General features: G+C 45.7%; 1 protein-coding gene across 1 annotated transcript in view; it reads right to left on the reverse strand.

Annotated features, from left to right (window-relative positions):
• ahi1 (Abelson helper integration site 1) overlaps window positions 1-20,326 on the reverse strand; it is a 227,943-nt gene that overhangs the window by 142,237 nt on the left and 65,380 nt on the right. The window contains exons 10-13 of the mRNA XM_033020945.1: window positions 14,414-14,569; window positions 14,060-14,192; window positions 6,906-7,029; window positions 3,796-4,025 (exon numbers count right to left, since the gene is read on the reverse strand). Coding sequence (XP_032876836.1) covers window positions 3,796-4,025; window positions 6,906-7,029; window positions 14,060-14,192; window positions 14,414-14,569 — 643 coding nt within the window. The remainder of the gene's footprint in view (window positions 1-3,795; window positions 4,026-6,905; window positions 7,030-14,059; window positions 14,193-14,413; window positions 14,570-20,326) is intronic.

The raw sequence follows: 20,326 nt of genomic DNA on the forward strand, positions 1-20,326 counted from the left end.
AAGATCATTTTTATCTAGTAGATCCTTCCTGCTCCTGACTGCTACATGAAGACTTGTCTCACGAAGCATACATTTGAAGATTTATTTTCTTGAGTTTCAATTCCTCCTTCAGCCATAAGAGCATTTGATGAGTTAATACTCCTACTGGCAGGCAAAGATAACGTGCCACATATTACATCAAGTCAACTCTGCCAATCAAGACATAGAGATAACATTTCTATTTGATTGCTAGTAGATTATGTAATGTATTGCAAATATCAAATAGGATGGATGAATTAATGAAAAAGTAAATCATTAAAAGAGGAAGAATCTTTACACATGCTTCGATGTACTTGCAAGAAATTTTGGACACTAAATAATAATTAAGTACAATATTTTACAATGTCAAATTCACCAGAATTAGTTCACTTTAAGTAGCTAGAATATCAGAGAAAATCAGCTCCTCATTCTGCCTTAATGATGCAATTTGGATATATTAATCTCCAGCATTGTTTTGCTTTATTTAAAACCTATGAATTTTGCTTCTAAGCTACACTTTACAAACAGGTTATAATTTTTCCAAAGACTTTAGTTGTTTTGTGGCTTCTGAAACTCTAGTGAACTTTTATAACAAAAATGTATCAGCTATGTTTGTCACCTGCATGTGGTTTTATGCGTTTAAAAATGTTGCAATTTCATATATCGTTTGTAGACAACTTTTAAAGGCAATATGGGAAGTTTATTTTTTCAACCATAGATATGATTTAAGGCTGGTTTCTGCTGTTTGTTTGCTCCATGATGTGGGGAAGATAATCAATAATTTCCAAAATTAAGGTAGCATTTTAAATTAAGGTAGCAAGGTAGCAAGTCTATTTGAATGGAACCATTGACTGGAGAAGCATATAATAAAAACAAAATCTCTCTCATACAGAGCAGCAGCTCCCCAAGTGTTCCACTGCATTAGACACATTTACTTCCCTTCAAAAATATATATAGTTAACCACCACACTTGAAATAAATAAAACTGCACAGTATAACTTTTAAATTAATGGTGGTGATGGGCAAGTTAAGGCAAACTGCAAAATAAATAGTTGGGAAGAAAGAACACAGCAGAGGGGGGAAAAGATTGTGAAAAGCAATATATGTGATGACATGAGGTGCACAAGGCAGTGAAAATACTTTAAGAGCACCCAACTATCAGAGAACACAGAAGGGGCAACTGTGGACATTTAGTTGAAGAAAGGACTGGAGTGAAAAATATGAACTTTTTGAATTGTAGGGTTACTGTAGCCAATCTCTCCCATGTATTTGAAAAGGGTGGCTGTATGCACGTCTAATGGATATGTTAACCAATCTAACGCACCTATGAGTGCAGTGCAGGAAGAACTGGCACTACAGATTGCAATGTGGATGATGAAACCACTGTCTTAGGGCCGTGCCCACAAAGGAAAGCGGGACTGCTGCAGAGAAACCATTAATTCTGCTATCAACATCTGGTGTATTTTGAAATGCAAAAGATTAATCGTAGCACCACCTAGAGGCATATCTAAAATCAACATTGATATTTATAGCAAAGGTTTTTCCACAAAGGGTAATATTTCTGCACTAAACTTGGTTGTCCTGATTGGAAGTTCAGCAGTGGTCTTTTGGGGATTTCTAAGCCGACTATCATCTCTCTTATACTAACCAGGTTAGACATAGTGTTAGGATCAGAGACTACAATGAATTCGCACAGATTCTGGACCAAAGAATGAGGCAAAGATGGAAGTTTTTTCCCCCAATATTTTACTTTAGCTTATCATAAGAATATAAATGATAGTAGAATTAGGCCATTCGGCCCATTAAGTCTACGCCATTCAATCATGGCTGATCTATCTCTCCCTCCTAACCCCATTATCCTGCTTTCTTCCTATAATCTCTGACACCCGTACTAATCAATAGCTTATGGTTTTAGTTAGCTCTGAATGTTGTGTAAATGAATGTTTCCCTAATTTCAAGTCATATCTTTTTTAGTTTTAGTTTTAGAGATGCAACGTGGAAACAGGCCCTTTGGCCAACAGAGTCAATGGCCAATGACCAGTGATCCCCGCACATTAACACTATCCTGGGGTCAAGGAAAGAGTGTTCACGTCGTGGCCCTGTTTCCACCAATCTTTCCACCACTATGCACAAGAAGCGCAAGATGCGATTGTATGCAGCCTGCCAAGAAGTGTGTTCAGCTCCGGCTGAACAATTTCTAATCTCGTGATGTGGACTCGATAAGAAGAACACCATCCTACACACGCTAGGGACAATTTAGACATACAGCAAGTCAATTGACCTACATACCGGTACGTCTTTGCAGTGTGGAAGGAAAACAAAAATCTCGGAGAAAACCCACGCAAGTCACAGGGAGAACGTACGCACTCCGTACAGGCAGCACTCGTAGTTGGGATCTAACCCAAGGCAGCTACTCTACCGCTGTGCAACTGTGGCCGCCCTACCCCTCACCTCCATTTCCCTTGCCGACCCCCTACCCCAGTATAAATATTATTTTTCCTCACCATCTCCCACCACTCTTGTCACTCTACTCCTTTCAGTCCACCACCATACACTCATCTGTCCCCGATTCCCATATTTCTGTTTTGCTCCACTCCTTCCCGTCCTCAAACTACAATCACCCCTCACCTGAATCCACGTATCAACTTGCCAGGGTTTGCCCCATCGCTAGCTCTCTTTTACAGCTTTCTCCCCCTCCCCCCCCCCCCAGTCAAAACCCTTCCGTGGCTGAACTACACCAACTGAGACCCAGTCACCACTGAGACCTCTTGTCTTAGTCATAGAGCGTGAAAACAGGCCCTTCCACCCAACTTTCCCACACTGACCAACATGATCCATCTACACTCGTCCCACCTGCCTGCGTTTGGCCCATATCCCTCTAAGCAGTCTAATTGTTTCTTAAATGTTGCAATAGTCCCCAACTACCTCCTCTGGCAGCTCATTCCATACACCCACCACCCTTTATCTGAAGAATTTACCGCTCAGATTCCAATTAATCGTTTCTCCTTCACCTTATATCTATGTCCTCTGGTTTTCGATTCCCCAACTCTGGGCAAGAAACCTGATCTATTCCTCTCATGATTTTATACATCCCGGTAAGATCATCCTCATCCTCCTGCGCTCCAAGGAATAGAGTCCCAGCCTACTCAACCTGTCCCTAAAGCTCAGACCCTCGAGTCCTAGCAACATCCTCGTAAAGATTCTCTGTACCCTTTCCAACTTGCCAACATCTTTCCAATAACATTGTGCCCAGAACTGAACTGAACACAATACTCTAAAGAAGAGTCTCGACCCAAAACGTCACCCATTCCTTCTCTCCAGAGATGCTGCCTGGCCCGCTGAGTTACCCCAGCATTTTGTGTCTACCTTCGATTTAACCTAGCATCCGCAGTTCTTTCCTACACAATTCTCCAAATGCGGCCTCATCAACGTCTTATATAACTACAACATGACCACACAACCTCTACTTAATACTATGACTGATGAAGGCCGATGTGCCAAAAGCCTTGATTCAAGTGTGGAGAAGGCAAATTAATTTGGCCGTCTATATCGACAGGGCACGTGAAGTGTACAGGGACCCAGGTGCAGAAAGATGAACCCATCTTATCTGCATAAGAGTTTGCACTGCATTTTGAAACTCTATTTGTTAGTCCATATTTTTTATATTACTTACAAAAAAGCCTTTAAGGGAATGCTAAAGTCCATGTATTATGATTAACAAATTAATTGATAATTTAAATTTTGAAACAAATAAAATATTTGATTTAATAAACCAACCTTCAGTGTCAAAGCAAAGTGTATTAATGAAGCTCTTATGACCATCAAGTTCCTGGAGTAACTGACCATTCATTTCATTCACATTTATATTCCAAACACGTATGATACAATCATAGCCTCCTGTTATTACGAGGTACTGTGCAAATGGATGATATTTTGCAGTATAGATAAATGAAGGATGTGGTAGCATTTTCTCAGCTGGATTCTCGTATGTTTCTGTATTCCAAACCCTAGAAAAAGTAATAACACAACAAATAAAGTTTGTTTAGTGTCTTTCCTAAATTGGTTCATTCAACATATTTCATTAACAGCCTGTACTTTAAATTCCTAAATAGAAACATAGAAAAATAGATGCAGGATTAGGCCATTCAGCCCTTTGAGCCATCACCGCCATTCAATATAATCACGGCTGATCATCAAAAATCAGTACCCCGTTCCTGCTTTTTCCCCAAATCCCTTGATTCCTATAGTCCTAAGAGCTAAATCTCTCTCTTGAAAACATTCAGTGAATTGGCCACCACTGCCTTCTGTGGCAGAGAATTCCACAGATTTACAACTCTCTGGGTGAAAATGTTTTTCCTTATCTCAGTCCTAAATGGCCTACCCATTATTCTTAAACTGTGACCCCTGGTTCTGGATTCCCCCAACATCGGGAACATTTTTCCTGCATCTAGCCTGTCCAATCCTTTAAGGATTGTATATGTTTCTAAAAGATCCTCTCTCATTCTTCTAAATTCCAGTGAATAGAAGCCCAGTCGATCCATTCTTTCATCACGTCAGTCCCGCCATTCCAGGAATTAACCTGGTGAACCTACGCTGCACTTCCTCAATAGCAAATAGGGAAATCAAAATTGCACACAATACCTGCAGGTGTGGTCTCACCAGCGCCCTGTACAACTGCAGTAGGACCACCTTGTGTCTAAACTCAAATCCTCTCGCAATAATGGCCAACATACCATTAGCTTTCTTCACTGCCTGCTGTACCTGCATGCTTACTTTCCGTGACTGATGTACAGGCGCACCCAGGTCTCGTTGCACCTCCCTTTTCCTAAGATAACATCATTCAGATAATAATCTGCCTTCCTTTTCTTGTCACCAAATTCACTTTTCCACTGCGCTTGTCCGCGGCCGCCCTGCGATAACGACCGACGCCGCCATGCTGTAGAACTTGAAGGAGCCCAGCGGAGCGCGCAGCACGACTTGATCACGTGTTCAATGGCTTTAATCCAGAGCCGGGGGTGGGGGTGGGGGGGGGGGCAGCTGGGCCACGTAACTCGCAGCTTGTGGCTGCGCGTTGAAAACTCTGCGCAGCTTGCTGCAAGGAGCAAAGGCATTGTGACGTCATCAGCTCGCTTCAGCACGTTAGTTTTAAAAAATATGTCAGATTGGTGAACAATTTTAGTAAAAAACTCAGGAAATAATGAATCAAATTTTCAGATGAGTGCAATGCAGGAAGAACTGGCACTACTGATTGCAACGTGGGTGATGAAACCACTCTCTTAGGGCCGTGCCCACATAAGAAAGCGGGACTACTGCAGATAAACCATTAATACTGCTATCAACATCTGGTGTATTTTTGAAATGAGGTAAATCTCTACCAGAATAATTTCACCATTACCGCGTTGGGTTTTCGAGGAGGGAATGGGGTGGAAGGAAAGGGGTGGAGGAGGGCAGGGGTGGTGGGTGAGAGGAAGGGGGAGAGTGAGGGAGGGGGGGAGAGAGAGAGGGAGGGGGGAGTGAGAGAGGGATGGGGAAGAGAGAGAGGGGGGGAGAGAGAGGAGAGAGGAGAGAGAGGGAAGAGAGAGAGGGGAGAGACAGGGGGAGAGAGAGAGAGGGGGGAGGGAGAGAGAGAGAGAGGAGAGGGGGGAGGTAGAGAGAGAGGGGGGGAGGGAGAGAGAGAGAGAGGGGCGATGCGGCAGCTTGCGGGGGCCCGATCTGAGGACGGTGAAAAGCAGCGGGGGAGAACCAGCCGATCGGGGGGGACCAGCGTGACAGAGCCGATCGGGACAGACGATCGGGTCGTCCCCTGTGACGGGTAGAGAGGAGATGGGAAAGAGGGAGGGAGGAGGGGAGAAGAGGAGGGGGGGGGGGGGGGGGAGGGGAGCTGGGCGAGTGAGTGGGCTGAAAAATGCAGAGACAGAAGCCGCTTCTGACTCTCTGGAAACCCACGGCTGGAATGAGGAGGGGATGGGAGGGGCGGGGCTTCATGAGCTGCACGGGCAGTGAGGAGAAGGTTCAGCGCATGAGGCGCCGCTGACCCCGAGATCTGCAGAAGAAAGATCCTATAGCTGAGCTGAGCTGTAGAATCTTTGTTCTGCAGAACTTTCTCGATCTTTCTGCGCCTTTTGAAGAACGGGGGGGTGAGTGGGCGAACGTATCTCATGGAAAACTGCGCATGCGCGTTGACAGCAGCTGCATTAATCCACAGCGGCGGGGCCAGGAGGCAGGTGGGCCATGATTGGTGGGCATGTGGGCATTGTGACGTCAGCAGCTGGCAAGCGGCGATTATTTTTTTAAAAGTGAGATTTCTGAAAACCTTTATTCAAAATCTGGGGAAATAATTGACCGAATTTAGAGAGGAGTTGCTTTCTGAAATCATAAGTTAAATCCCAACCGAAATATGTAAAGATCTCTGCGTTTTTGCGTCTGTTTTTCGAGGAAATACATTTCAAAGGCAAAATGACACACACCCACACAGTTTTAAAAGGATGTAGATATGATATGATAGCAGAGTCAACAAATGATATTTGATTGATCGGAGACACAAGGAATTGCAGATGTTGGAATCGTGCATAGAAAACTGTGCTAGAGCAGATCTGTGGTTCAGGCAGCATCTCTGGAGGACGTGGATAGGCAATTTTTCAAGTCAGCCCGAAACATTGCCTATTCATGTTCTACAGAGTTGCTACTAACCCATCAAGTTACTCCAGCACTTTGTTTCCTATGTTTGATTGCTCAGAGTACTTTGAGGATGTATCGAGCAGATGAAACTAACTGCTTCAGAAAGGAAAGGCAAAGAAGATGGCAAATGACAATAACATATTGCAAATCAGCAAATTTTCAATGATTATCACAATTTAATAGGAAATCATGTTGAAATGAGTACTAACCTTACTGTCCCATCAGATGATGCAGAGAGGAGTGTTTTATCATTATTTGACCAGCACAAAGAGTACACAATGTTGAAGTGCCCATTAAATTCTCCAAGTGGTTGTCCTGAAGGAATTTCATACACTACATAGTCCCAAAAAAGTATACTGATTAGTGCAGATGAAATATGTTTCAAAACCTTTACAGATAATCAATTTACAATTTCTAAAATAAATGATATTTTGCTGCCCTCTATTGGCATTAACATTTTGTACAATTAATTTGATAAATAAAATTGATCAAAAAGGAAAAGGGCATTTTCTTCATTTGTCCAAAATAGTATTTCATCTAATTATTCCTGTGGTTTATTTTTGATCCAGACTTTATGTTTTCATTACTTCCCTCAAACTTGCAATACTGCAAAACAATGTGGTCCAAAACACGAATACCTCATTTTGCTCTTTATTCCATACTAGACTAAGTCCCACCAATTCTAATATTGATGGCCAGTGGGGGGGAGTGGCGCTTTCTGGAGCGCTAGTATGGGTGTTGTGGGCTGAAGGGACTGGTTTCCAGAGGGCTAGTATGGACATTGTTGGCCAAATGGATTCTTGGTGTGGCAGCTCAGTCACTCAAGCCTGATGAGTGCCAAATTCAAGTGCAGTTTCCGACCACTTCAAGCAGGGTGCAAGGCCACCAAATTCAAGTGCAGTTTCGTACCACTTCAAGCAGGGTGCAAGGCCACCAAATTCAAGTGCAGTTTCATACCATTTCATGCAGGGTGAAACCTTTCACAGCCGTAAGTGGTAGCGTTTTATCTAAAATCAATATACAGTGTAAACAGGAAGTTGTCAAGTTTAGATTTTTAATCATGCTTTATTTCAAACCAACCACCACCACCAACCATTTGCTGTGCTTTATTTCGAACCAACCGCCACCAACAACCATTTGCTGTGCTTTATTTCGAACCAACTGTAAAGAGCAGTCATAACACACTGTGTCTTTACTACTGTTTTATTCATGATACACATACATTGCTGCCCTAGCTGTTCATGGTCTGTCACCGGAACCAGAGAGGGAGATCAATGGGTGGGAAGGTTATAATTATACTTGTGATATGGGGAGTGGTTAGTAGTGGTGAGGTCACTATGTTAAAGGTACATGCACATATCATCTACATCCTTCCCCTTGGAAATGAAAAGCAATACAGTAGTGACAGGGCGACCATGTCTCATACGCTAAGAGCAGGTAAGCAAACAGTTAAGCAAAATCACCATAACGGACAGGCGGCTTGACCACCCGCCCGGACCGGGTACGGAGCTCGCCATCTCCCCCCTCTGCAGGAAGAACAGGAGCAGGAGCAGGTGCGGGTGAGCGAACCGGGGACCCGGGAGGAGAAGGAGAAGACGGAGACGGAGGAGGGGATGCAGGCACAGCATCGGGAAGACGGGCAGGCGAGGGAGGATTGGCTGTTGGAGAGCGGGGCTGATAGAGCTGAGAAGGCAGGGACCGAGGCATGCGCGGAGCGGCAGGCAAGGTGGTAGACAGCGGGGGGGCAAAGGAGTCGGCAGGCGGTGGTGGGGGCTCGTTGACAAGCCGCAGATGTTGGCGGGACCGGCGGTAAATGGTACCGTCATGGTCGACTAGATAGGACCGCGGCGAACCAGCAGTACCGATGACGATGGCAAGCCTGGAGTGACCGGAGGGGGACTGCATCCGGACGACTTAGCCAGGGAACAGACGCGGGAGGGGACGGCAGGACTTGTCGTGGGAGCGCTTTTGGATTTCTTGCTTAAGGGCAATGCGCTCCTGGACGGCAGCGGGCTGGAGAACAGAGGGCACGAGGGACCGCTGGGTCACCGGGATCGGAGGTCTCGTAGTGCGAGACATCAGCCGCTGTGCCGGCGAGCCCAAGGCAGGGTCGCGGGAGATGTTTCGAAGGTTGAGGAGGGCCAGATAAAAGTCAGAATGGGACAGTCTACAATGTTCCAGCAAGTCCTTAGCACTGCAGACAGCGCGCTCCGCCAGGCCGTTGCTTTGCGGGTACTCTGGGCTGCTGGTATAGTGTCGGAAGTTCCAGGTGGCAGCGAAACTACGAAATTCGGCACTTGAGAACTGGCTGCCGTTGTCCGATTGAAGACTTGCCGGGGAGCCAAAGGTTGCGAAGTGGCGACGCAGCTTCCCGATAACGGCCGAAGAGGTGAGGGAGTGCAGCTGGTCAACCTCGAACCAGCTGGAGTACGAGTCAACAGGGACCAGGAACTGCTTGCCACGCCACTCGAAAATGTCAGTGGCGACGGCCATCCAGGGCAGCTCGGGGGCAGGCTGTTGCAGAAGCGGCTGCCGTTGCTGATGGGGAGCGAGGCTATTGCAGGTAGAGCAGGCGGAGACCCTCTCCCGGATGTCTTGGCCATGCCGGGCCAGTAGAACTGACTCTGGGCCTGAGACAGAGTGGCCTCGGCCCCAGGATGACCGCGGTGGGTGGTCTGAAAGTAGTGGTCTCGCAGCGTAGCTGGTCGTGCAGCACAAGCTCGTCACGTACCAGGAAGTAGGGCATGGCACCAGCCGGCAAGGATGAACGACGGTCTGGCCAGCCCTGCCGGATGACGTCGGCCAGCTGCTGCAGGGCAGGATCCTTCGCAGTGTTGCTGACCAGGGACTGCATCTGCTGTGAAGGCACAATGTTAACGTTCAGCACCATCAGGTCAGACGATTCATATGGATGGCGATCGGTGGACGTTAGAGGTGCGCGAGACAGCGTGTCGGCCATGAACATGTCCTTGCCCTTGCGATATACAATTCTGAACGTAAAACGCTGGAGCTGCAGCATCATGCGCTGCAAACAGGACGAGGCAACGTGGATCGGCTTGTTGAGGATAGAGACCAGCGGCTGGTGGTCGGTCTCGATCGTGAAGCTGTTGCCCAGAATATAGTCCTTGAACTTGGAGCAGGCAAACACCACAGCAAGCAGCTCCTTCTCTATCTGAGCATAGCGCTGCTCGGCAGGGGTCATGGTGCGGGACGCGTAGGAAACAGGCAGCTGCAGGCCATCGTGGAGCTGCAGGCAAGCAGCACCAAGACCGAACTTGGAGGCGTCGCAGGTGAGAACAATGGGACGCTGCAGATCGAAGAATTTGAGAGTGGGGGTACAGACCAGCCTGGACTTCAGGACGTCAAAAGCTTTCTGGTGATGCGGGAACCAGGCCCAGGCGGTGTCCTTCTTGATCAACTCCCTCAGGGGTGCGCTCAGCTCGCTGAGGTCGGGGATGAACTTCCCCAGGTAATTAACCATGCCCAAGAAACGCTGCAGGCTGGGCACGTCGGTGGGTGCAGACATCCCGGAGACCGCTGCCGTCTTTTGCGGGTCAGGCTTCAGCCCCGAGGCAGTAAAGACGTGGCCCACATAGGTGACCTCCGGGACGCGGAAACGGCACTTCTTTGGGTTGAGCTTGAGGTTGATTTCACGGGCCCGGTCCAGGACTTGACGGAGGTGGAGGTCGTGCTCAGCAACGTCCTCACCGTAGACCAGGATGTCGTCAACGATGATGGCACACGGCAGACCGGCGAACAGCTGCTCCATCATCCGCTGGAAGACCTCGCTGGCAGAGTTGATCTCGAATGGCATGCGGAGGAATCGGAACCTGCCGAAGGGCGTGCTGAAGGTAGTCAGGTAAGAGGACCGCTCGCGGTATCTGCCAGAAGGAGCTCTTGGCATCGAGAACCGAGAAGACAGTGGCCGGGCCAACCTGTGCAGCGACGTCCTCCACTGTTCGCATGGGGTAGTGCGGGCGTTTGATGGCAAGGTTCAGGTCTTTGGGGTTGATGCAAATGCGAATTTCACTTTTGTCCTTTTTCGCAGCAACAACCATGGTGGAGACCCACCGGGTGGGATCGCTCACCTCCTTCAGGATGCCCATGGTAACCATGTTGAGCAACGTTGACTCCACCTTGTCCTTCATGGCGAAGGAGACGCGGTGTGGTGGACGGATCACAGGTTCAACACCGAGGTCGACAACGCTCTTGTAGCTGCAGGGCAGCTTGCCCAGCTTGTCGTCAAAGCGGTCAGGGTATTCGTTCAGGGGGTCCATAAGGGTCCGCACCTGGTGGATATCATGGTGAAAAGAGACCAAGCCGAGGTCCTGGCACGCCCGGGCGCCCAACAGGGTGATGTTGTTTGTATCCAGTAGATAAAAAGTGAGGGGCCGAGAGGCCTGCAGTACCTTGCAGTGCAGGGTAGCCCTCCCCACAGGAACGAGCACGCCTCCCCCGTAGGCATGCAACAGGGAGTTATCGGGAGTAACTTTCTCATCAGTCCTTATCTTCCTGAAGAGGCTTGTTGACATTACATTAGCCACGGCCCCCGTGTCGATTTTTGCGGTGAAGGTCGAGCCGTTGACAGTAACCCGAACCGAAGGGTCCGTTATCAGTGCAGGTGCATCCAACAGTGAAAATATGCTGGTCTCCCCCTGGGAGGAACTTGTATCAGACAAAGGGAGTTCGTCAGGCTGGTACTGGGAACCAAGCGCGCTATCAGCTTGAGCAAGGTTGTTTAACATTCGCCGTGGAGCAGGAACTGGCTTCCCACGGGAGCGGCAAGCGGCAGAGAAATGGTTTAATTTACTGCAAAAGTTAATCGTTTTGCCCAATGCAGGGCACCCATTAAATTGATGGGAGGCAAAGTTGCAGTTGGGGCAACGCTGTGGGCTGCTACCCCCGGGTGTAGGGGAACCCCGTTGCCGTTGCGGGCCAGCGTACCGCCGGCGGCCAGCAACACTGGCAAAGTTAATGTCATGATCAGCAGGCGACACCGCCGAGGCGACAGCCTCAGCCAGGCGGGGGGCATGCAGAGCCTCGTCCAAAGACAGGTCGAGCTTCCGCAGAAGTTCAGCCCTTAGCTTTTCATCCTGAAGGCCATACACTAGAATGTCCCGGGTCAGTTGATCGGGGGTCAGCGCGTCCAGGCGGCAACGCCTGGCCAGGTGCCGCAACGCGGCGATATAGTTATCGATTGACTCTCCAGGGATCTGATGCCGGGTGAACATTTAAAAACGCTCTAAGATGCAGTTAGTGGGGATGTCGCACATTGTGGTAAACTTAGCCATAAGACATACCGGGCCCCGAGCATCTTCATCTGCACCATAGACAAACGACTCAGACCGTTCCAGGGCATCGGGACCAGCCAGGTTGAGGAGCACCCGTTGCAACAACTGCGTCCGCTGGACTGGAAGGCGGCAGCTTCGACCACCCCCGGGCCGCGCAGCTTGAACCGCGGGACTGACTTACCATCGCCCGGTGGGGTATCGCCTCGGCGCAGAGGGAGAAGAGGAGGGAAGAGACAGTAACTCTAAGACTTTTGCCTCCATCACAGTGAGGAGGTGTTTGGTGAACTCACTGTGGTGGATGTTAATTTGTGTTTATTGTGTTTTGTTATTATTACATGTATGGCTGCAGGCAACAGCATTTCGTTCAGACCGAAAGGTCTGAATGACAAGTAAAGGATTCAATTTAAGAGAAGCCTGTGTCGCAGGGGTGGCAGCAGGATGGGCGATCGTGACGTAGTGTTGGAAGTCACGTCTCAAGACAACCCACTGATGGGCAATGTCTGAGTCGAAGACAAGCATATCGGGCTTGCAGCAAGAAGTAGCCATGGCACGGGAGATACAAAAAAACACACAGGATAGGGAACTGGGTCAAAAGTAAAGAAAACCTGACAAACAGGATGCGCAAAGGTACGATGCTGACACCATGTAAAGACAGGTCATAACACACTGTGTCTTTACTACTGTTTTATTCATGATACGCATACATTGCTGCCCTAGCTGTTCGTGGTCTGTCACCGGAACCAGAGAGGGAGATCAATGGGTGGGAAGGTTATAATTATACTTGTGATATGGGGAGTGGTTAGTAGTGGTGAGGTCACTATGTTAAAGGTACATGCACATATCATCTACACCAACCACCAGCAACAACCATTTGCTGTGCTTTATTTCGAACCAACCACCACCAACAACCATTTGCTGTGCTTTATTTCAAACCAACCACATTTTTATTTTCAAACCACATTAAGGGCACTCAAGGTCAGTAAAACCACACTCAGTTTAGTAGACATGTGTTCAGTGTTATTCACAGCTCAGACTGAAAGGCGTGACTCTCTTGCTCCCTCATCTTGCAGAGACTGACTGAGGCACTCAACACTTCCAGGTTTTATAGTCCCTCCGGAAGGGGCGTGGCCTTCAGGAGAGGGAATCTCAACATTTTTTAAACACTAATAGCTCTTTTATTTTTCATCGATGGGAAAAATCCTCTTGTCCTGCACAGCGGAGGGGGGCTCTGAGTAAGATGGCCAAAAATCACAGCCGTAAGTGGCAGCGTCTTTTCTAAAATTAATATACAGAACAACAGGACGTGGTCAAGATCAGACTTTTAGTAGTATAGAAAACTAATCTGTTTTCCTGAACCATATAAACTATTCCTTTCCAAATCTCATTTAATGAACATGTGCTGTGTATTGTTCTGCAATTCTTTATGTTTGCAGACTATGTACCTTGCAAAAAAGGGTAGGCTGGGTTATCTAACACCCAGCCTTCATTTCCTATCCAAAAGGACCAGAAGTGCTCAAGAGCAGTAATCTGATCGATCTTTTTCTTCCAGGTTGAGAGCATGGAAATGCACTGCAGCAAAAGTACATTCACACTTTCAAAGAGTTTTCAAAGGTGAGAGATCCAGGTAATGGGCTGAACTGACTTTGCACCATCACAGTCATTATTTGATTATTTTTTAATGAATTTCATGCTCTGATATATAGTTTATCAGTTAAGGCACTATGATGGGAATTTGTTGGTATCCATCTGAGACAACCTTCCTTTCAGGATTTATAGCACATTATAGGCAGTGACACCTTCCAACAACTGTTTTCATGATACTGGAGAATTTCATGCATCTCTGAAATATTAAAGCCATAACAAGTAGCTTTAATAAAAACACCTTAGGCCATATACTGCCATTCTTAACTACCTGAGATTTTGTAATACTTCTTGGCATTGAAAGCTATATAGTGTTTTCAAATTGTTGATCGTTATCATTTATCACCGAAAACAGCATGACATCGGAAACATAATGTACATCATACATTAAGGATCTTTGCTTTTAGTTTATACACTCTTTCAAATCTCACCTACTATGAAATGGCCATTCCTGTCAGCACATGATGCTGCCAAGCTTCTTCCATCATTAGAAAATGCTATAAAGAAGCACCCAATATGTCCTCCTCGAAACGATAGCAAAAGCTGGTTAGGAATACGACAAACCTAAAAAGGGAGGGACTATAGTCAATTTTACATGTCATTATTGCCATTTAGAACATTTGCCTCTTGAACCAGAGCATTTTAAGAAGTTCTTTAACAGTTCAAACTAGATTAAATTAATAACAAACCAATGTTTATAAATACTTGGGGATCAGGGGGTGAGGAAATTCTGACTGGACAATAATGTAAAATGCAACTACAGTAAATCGTCTTTATTTTTTTACCTGCCCAGGTAGTTTGGTCCATTTCAAAAGTTCCAACTTCTCAATATCTGAATTTGATGGAACACTTGACCGCTTCAACTCAGATTGGAGCTCATTATACGAAAGAGTGCCTTGTTCTTGCTGAAGAGCCATCATGGAACGTATAGAAGGATTCACCTATTTAGGAAATACCGAAATTTAAATAATGTTTTAAAAAATATATACATCCTATACAATCTTCTCAAGGTGGCTTGTTACCAATGCAAAACTCCTAATTTATAGTAACTGGCAGTGATGGAAATTGAATGAGAATGACAGTTTCTTGATATCTCCGCATAGTAATGGCAACTGCTCTACTCGACCACTGAACTAACAAAGAGTGGTGATCACAGCTCTGTCTATCAAGTCCTGGAGCCATAGAGCTTGAAAACAGGCCTTTTGCCTCATCTTACCTACACCAACCAATATGTTTTCAAGAGGGATCTAGATTTAGCTCTTGGGGCTAAGGAATCAAGGGATATGGGGAAAAGCAGGAACGGGATACTGATTTTAAATCATCAGCCATGATCATATTGAATGGCGGTGCTGACTCGGAGGGCCGAATGGCATAGTCCTGCACCTTTTTTTCTATGTCCCACCTACACTAGTCCTACTTGCCAGCGTTTCGCCCTCATCCCTCTGAACCTAACCCATCCATGTACTTATCTAAATGTTTCTTAAACGTTTCAATAGTACCTGCCCCAACTACCTCCTTTGGCAGCTCTGGTACCCACCACCCTTTGTGTAAAATGTTACCCCTCAGGTTCCCATTAAATTTTTCCCCATCACCTTAAACATATGACCTCTGGTTCTTGATTCCCCTACTCTGTTCAAAATACTCTATGCGTTTACCTGATCAATGTCTCTCATGATTTTGTACACTTCTTTGAGATCACCTTTCATCCTCCTGTGCTCCAATGAATAAGTAAGCAAGTAAGTAAGTAAGTTTATTGGCCAAGTATTCACATACAAGGAATTTGCCTTGGTGCTCTGCCCACAAGTAACAACATGACATACAGTGACAGTTACGAATGACTCAGAAATCATTAATAATAAAAGATTAATGATAAAACACCATTGATAAAGCATGTGAACCAACAAAATACCAGATCAAACATAGAAACATAGAAAATAGGTGCAGGAGTAAGCCATTCGGCCCTTCGAGCCTGCACCGCCATTCAATATGATCATGGCTGATCATCCAACTCAGTATCCTGTACCTGCCTTCTCTCCATACCCCCTGATCCCATTAGCCACAAGGGCCACATCTAACTCCCTCTTAAATATAGCCAATGAACTGGCCTCAACTACCTTCTGTGGCAGAGAATTCCAGAGATTCACCACTCTCAGTATGAAAAATGTTTTCCTCATCTCGGTCCTAAAAGATTTCCCCCTTATCCTTAAACTGTGACCCCTTGTTCTAGACTTCCCCAACATCGGGAACAATCTTCCTGCATCTAACCTGTCCAACCCCTTAAAGGGAGGCTACAGATTTTTGGCTGATGAGTAGAGCGTGGATAAAAACTGTTTTTATGTCTGGCTGTGGCAGCTTTGACAATCCGGAGTCGCCTTCAAGAGGGAAGTGATTCAAAGAGTTTTTGGCCAGGGTGAGAGGGGTCAGAGATGATCTTGCCCGCTTGCAGTGTAAAGTTCATCAATGGAGGGATGGTTACAGCCAATAACCTTCTCTGCTGATCGGACGATTTGCTGCAGCCTCCAGGTGTCGTGCTTGGTGGCTGAGCCAACCAGACCATGATGGAGAAGGTGAGAACAGACTCTATGATGGCCGTGTAGAATAGAGTCATAGTCTGCTTAACCTCTCCCTATAGCTCAGGCTCTCAAGCCCTGGCAATATCCTTGTAAATCTTCTCTACACCCATTCCAACTTGACAACATCTTTCCTATAACATGGTGCCCAAAGCTTAACGCAATATTCTAAATGTTGCCTCACCCAACATCTTAAATAACTGCCAGATAACCTCCCACAACTCCCAAATACTCAAACAAGTCCTCCATGGCCTCTTCACTTCCAGACATCCAGTATGTCTTCATGGTCATAAAATCATGTGATAGTAGAATAAAGCCATTCAGCCCCATCAAGTCTACTCCGCCATGCAATCATGGCTGATCTATCTCTCCCTCCTAACCCCATTCTCCTGCCTTCTCCCCAACCTCTGACACCTGTACTAATCAAGTACAGTAATGAGGAAGGAGAATGTAAATCTCACAGATGTTAATGGTGCTTGCTCTTTTTGTTCTTTTCTTTTTTTGTTCTTTTTTCTTAATAGCTTGATTGGAGTAGTTTTATTTGAATTGTCTGTTTAGTTTATTTTATTGAATTTTGCATTTGTTAATGGTGAAGAATGGGGGTAGGCTTCTTCCTATGCCTTTTCGAACGAGTCTAATGTGTATTATGTTGAAATTGGCTTTTGATTTTTTAATTTATGTATGTACATATATGTTATGTATATGTGTGTATATGTGTATATGTATGTATGTATATATGTACATGTATATGTATGTGTGTATGTATTTATGTATATATATATGTATATATATAATTTTCCTTTTATTTATTCATTTTCATCTTTTCTTTTCTTCTTTTTTTTTTTAATCGTTCGAAATAAAAGATATCATTCATTCATTCAATCAATAGGTACCCGGACGTGGCACCAACAGACAAGAAGCCGAAGCAAAGAAGTCGAAGCAAAAGAACTGAATGGAAACTAGGCTGAAACGCCAATAAGCCGAAAGAGTCCAAAGACGAAACGCCGACTAACTGAAAGAATGGGACGCCTAAATGCAAACTAACAGAAAGGGCGGGATGCCTAAATGCCAACGAACCGAAAAGCTGCATCGCCTAAAAGCAAACTTATCGAATGGCCGCTCTGTCGAAACGCCACCTACCCGATAGGCGGTGTCGCCTACAAGCCAAAGGGCCGACTGCCGCTCAACAGAAAAGTCCAATAACGAACATGACGTTGCCGGGGGGCAGGACTTGTCAACGATTGGTCCAGACCCCCGCGTCCATCATGTAATGTATTCATGCATATGCATGTATATGCTAATGAGTTGGTGTTGTATATAAGTAGGGGATATTGGGTAATAAATCTCTCTTGTGATCCAGGCAGCCTGCGTGTAAGTTGTTATTCATTCTGCTGTCCGAAATATGACAACATTGGCGACAAGGATGGGATAGAGTTTGTGAACTCATCCTTTAAATACAGTGCAGGACTGTTTTGCAACACTCAGGATTGTTTAACAGTTTAAACAGTAAATACGGAGTTGTGTCGCTGTTGTTTGCGAGCTGGACATGAGAGGCCTGCAGATCCTTCTATGCATGGGACTGTAGTTGAAAACAGCAGCTGGATAAATCGGCAAGATTTTGTCAGGCTATCTCTATGTTGTGTCTACGTGGCAAGATGTCGTCCTTGGGAGTGTATAACATTTTAGACTGAGTTTTTTTGTTGAATTCCTCAAGCTGAATAGTTTTTGTACAGCTCAGTCTTAGGTGAATTGTTACACCAGAACAGACAAGGAATTTGGGGTTTATGAACGGACCTTTTATTTAAAAAAAAAAAAGAGAAAGACACGATGGCAGCGTCCACGGGCTACATCGGAAACCTTGGCACTTTTGAGAAGAGAGCCGTTCAGCTCCTATATGGAGAGAGCAAACATGTTTTTCACTGCAAACAATATATTGGAGATTAGTGGTGAAGGAGAGATAGTGGCTGAAACAAATAAGGCCGTTTACGAACGCATGAAAGCGATTCTGCTCACGGAGATCGGTCCTGAAGTGTACGGCACACTCGTGAATCTCCTTGCACCCTTAAAGGCAAAAGACGTGCCATTCAATGACATTATAAAGAAGTTGGAGGAGCACTTCAACCCAAAGCCTCTGGAAATTGCACAAAGCTATAAATTTGGCACTAGACACCAGAAGCAGAATGAGACAATCAATGAGTACATTGTTGCCTCGAAAAACTTAAGTTTACACTGTAACTTTGGAACCTTTCTTGGATGAGCACTACGCGACAGATTTGTTTGTGGTCTAGTGGATAAACAAATTCAGTCCAAACTGATGATCACTCCAGATCTCACATTCGAGAAAGCATGCAAGATTGCTACCACAATGGAGATGTCATCAAAGAATGCTTGCGAGTTTCATCCACCACGAACTGCAGTGGCCGTTTACAGTCACAAGACTTTGCCTATGGCCAAACCAAGAGGCGCTAAACCAAAACCGAAGTATGGCGGGGAGCCGAGTACAGCCAGTTGTTATCATTGCAACGGTAATCACTCATTCATATTTTGTCAGTTCAAAATGGCCAAGTGCTATAACTGCCAGAAGAAAGGCCATATCGCCTCAGCATGTTGGGCCAAGCTTAAAACAGGAAACCAACAATCTGCGGGAATCAAGCAACAACACCGGAGAGGAGTTCACAACTTGGAGGTGAACCCAGATGTAAATGAACTTGGGTTGTACACCATTTATGCAACCAACATCGATAAGCCTACAACCAGCCAAGGCAAGGACTTTCGAACTAAACTATTGATTAATGAACAGTTAATCGATACGTGTATTGACACGGCAGCAGATTGTTCGGTCATGAGCAAAGACCTGTACGAAACAAAGTTCCCACAGATACCATTGTTTGAGAGTAAGGTCAAGCTGAGAACCTACTCAGGCGAAGTTTTGGAGACTTGTGGACAAATGAACTGTAAAGTTCAGCATAATGGTCAGTCAGTAACACTGCCCATCATAGTAGCCAGCTACAGAAATAAACCAACCCTCCTTGGAAAGGATTGGCTGAGTAGAATAGAATTAGACTGGAAGAACATTTTCAGCGTCAATTTGTCCAAATCACGTCTTGAAAACGTCATAAGCAAACATGCAAACAATTTTGCTGACAGTTACACGGGAATAACAGGGTACTCTGCACACATTCGACTTAAGCAATATGTGAGGCCTGTGTATTGTCGACCAAGACCTGTACCCTATGCACTAAAGCAACAAGTGGAGGTAGAACTCGACAGATTAGGGCGTAATGGAGTACTTGTGAAGACAGACCAGAGTAACTGGGCAACGCCAATTGTGGCTGTACCCAAGGCTGATAAAACTGTTCGACTATGTGGTGATTACAAAGTCACAATCAACCAAGCCATTGATGACGAACAATATCCGTTACCAACCTCGCAAGATCTATATGCAAAACTTAGCGGAGCAAGAGTCTTCACTAAACTGGATTTGTCTCACGCTTAGGCCCAACTCAATGTCGATAAGGAAATTCAGCAGTACTTGACTATCAACACACATAAGGGCGTATTCATATTCAAAGCTGCCCTATGGTATGAAATCCTCCCCGAAAATTTTCCAGTCTGTCATGGACAAAATATTACAAGGCATTCCGCACTGTGTGTGCAACCAGGATGACCTATTGATATTCACTGAGGGCATGGTAGAACATCTGGAAATCCTCAAGCAAGTTCTCACACGACTGAACTGCCACAATGTCAAACTGCGTCAAAGTAAATGTGCATTTGCACAGTCAGAGGTGGTCGACCGTGGACTCAAAGTAGACGCCAACGGACTTCGCCCTGTGAAGGCAAAAGTTGAAGCAATAGTGAATGCTCCAAAACCCAACAATGTGTCAGAGCTACGATCATTCCTTGGGATGGTGCAGTTCTATGCACGATTCCTTCCAGATTTAGCAACTGTGCTAAAGCCACTGTTACAAAAAGATGTGAAATGGCCTGGGGAAAGGAACAGCAACGTGCATTTGACATCTGCAAGGAAAACTTGACAAGTGACAAACTTCTTGTTCACTATGATACGACACGCGAGATGAAACTTGCTTGTGATGCTTCAAGTTATGGTGTAGGTGCAGTGATCTC

Source organism: Amblyraja radiata, chromosome 5 (assembly GCF_010909765.2).
Source record: "Amblyraja radiata isolate CabotCenter1 chromosome 5, sAmbRad1.1.pri, whole genome shotgun sequence".
Classification (NCBI taxonomy): domain Eukaryota; kingdom Metazoa; phylum Chordata; class Chondrichthyes; order Rajiformes; family Rajidae; genus Amblyraja; species Amblyraja radiata.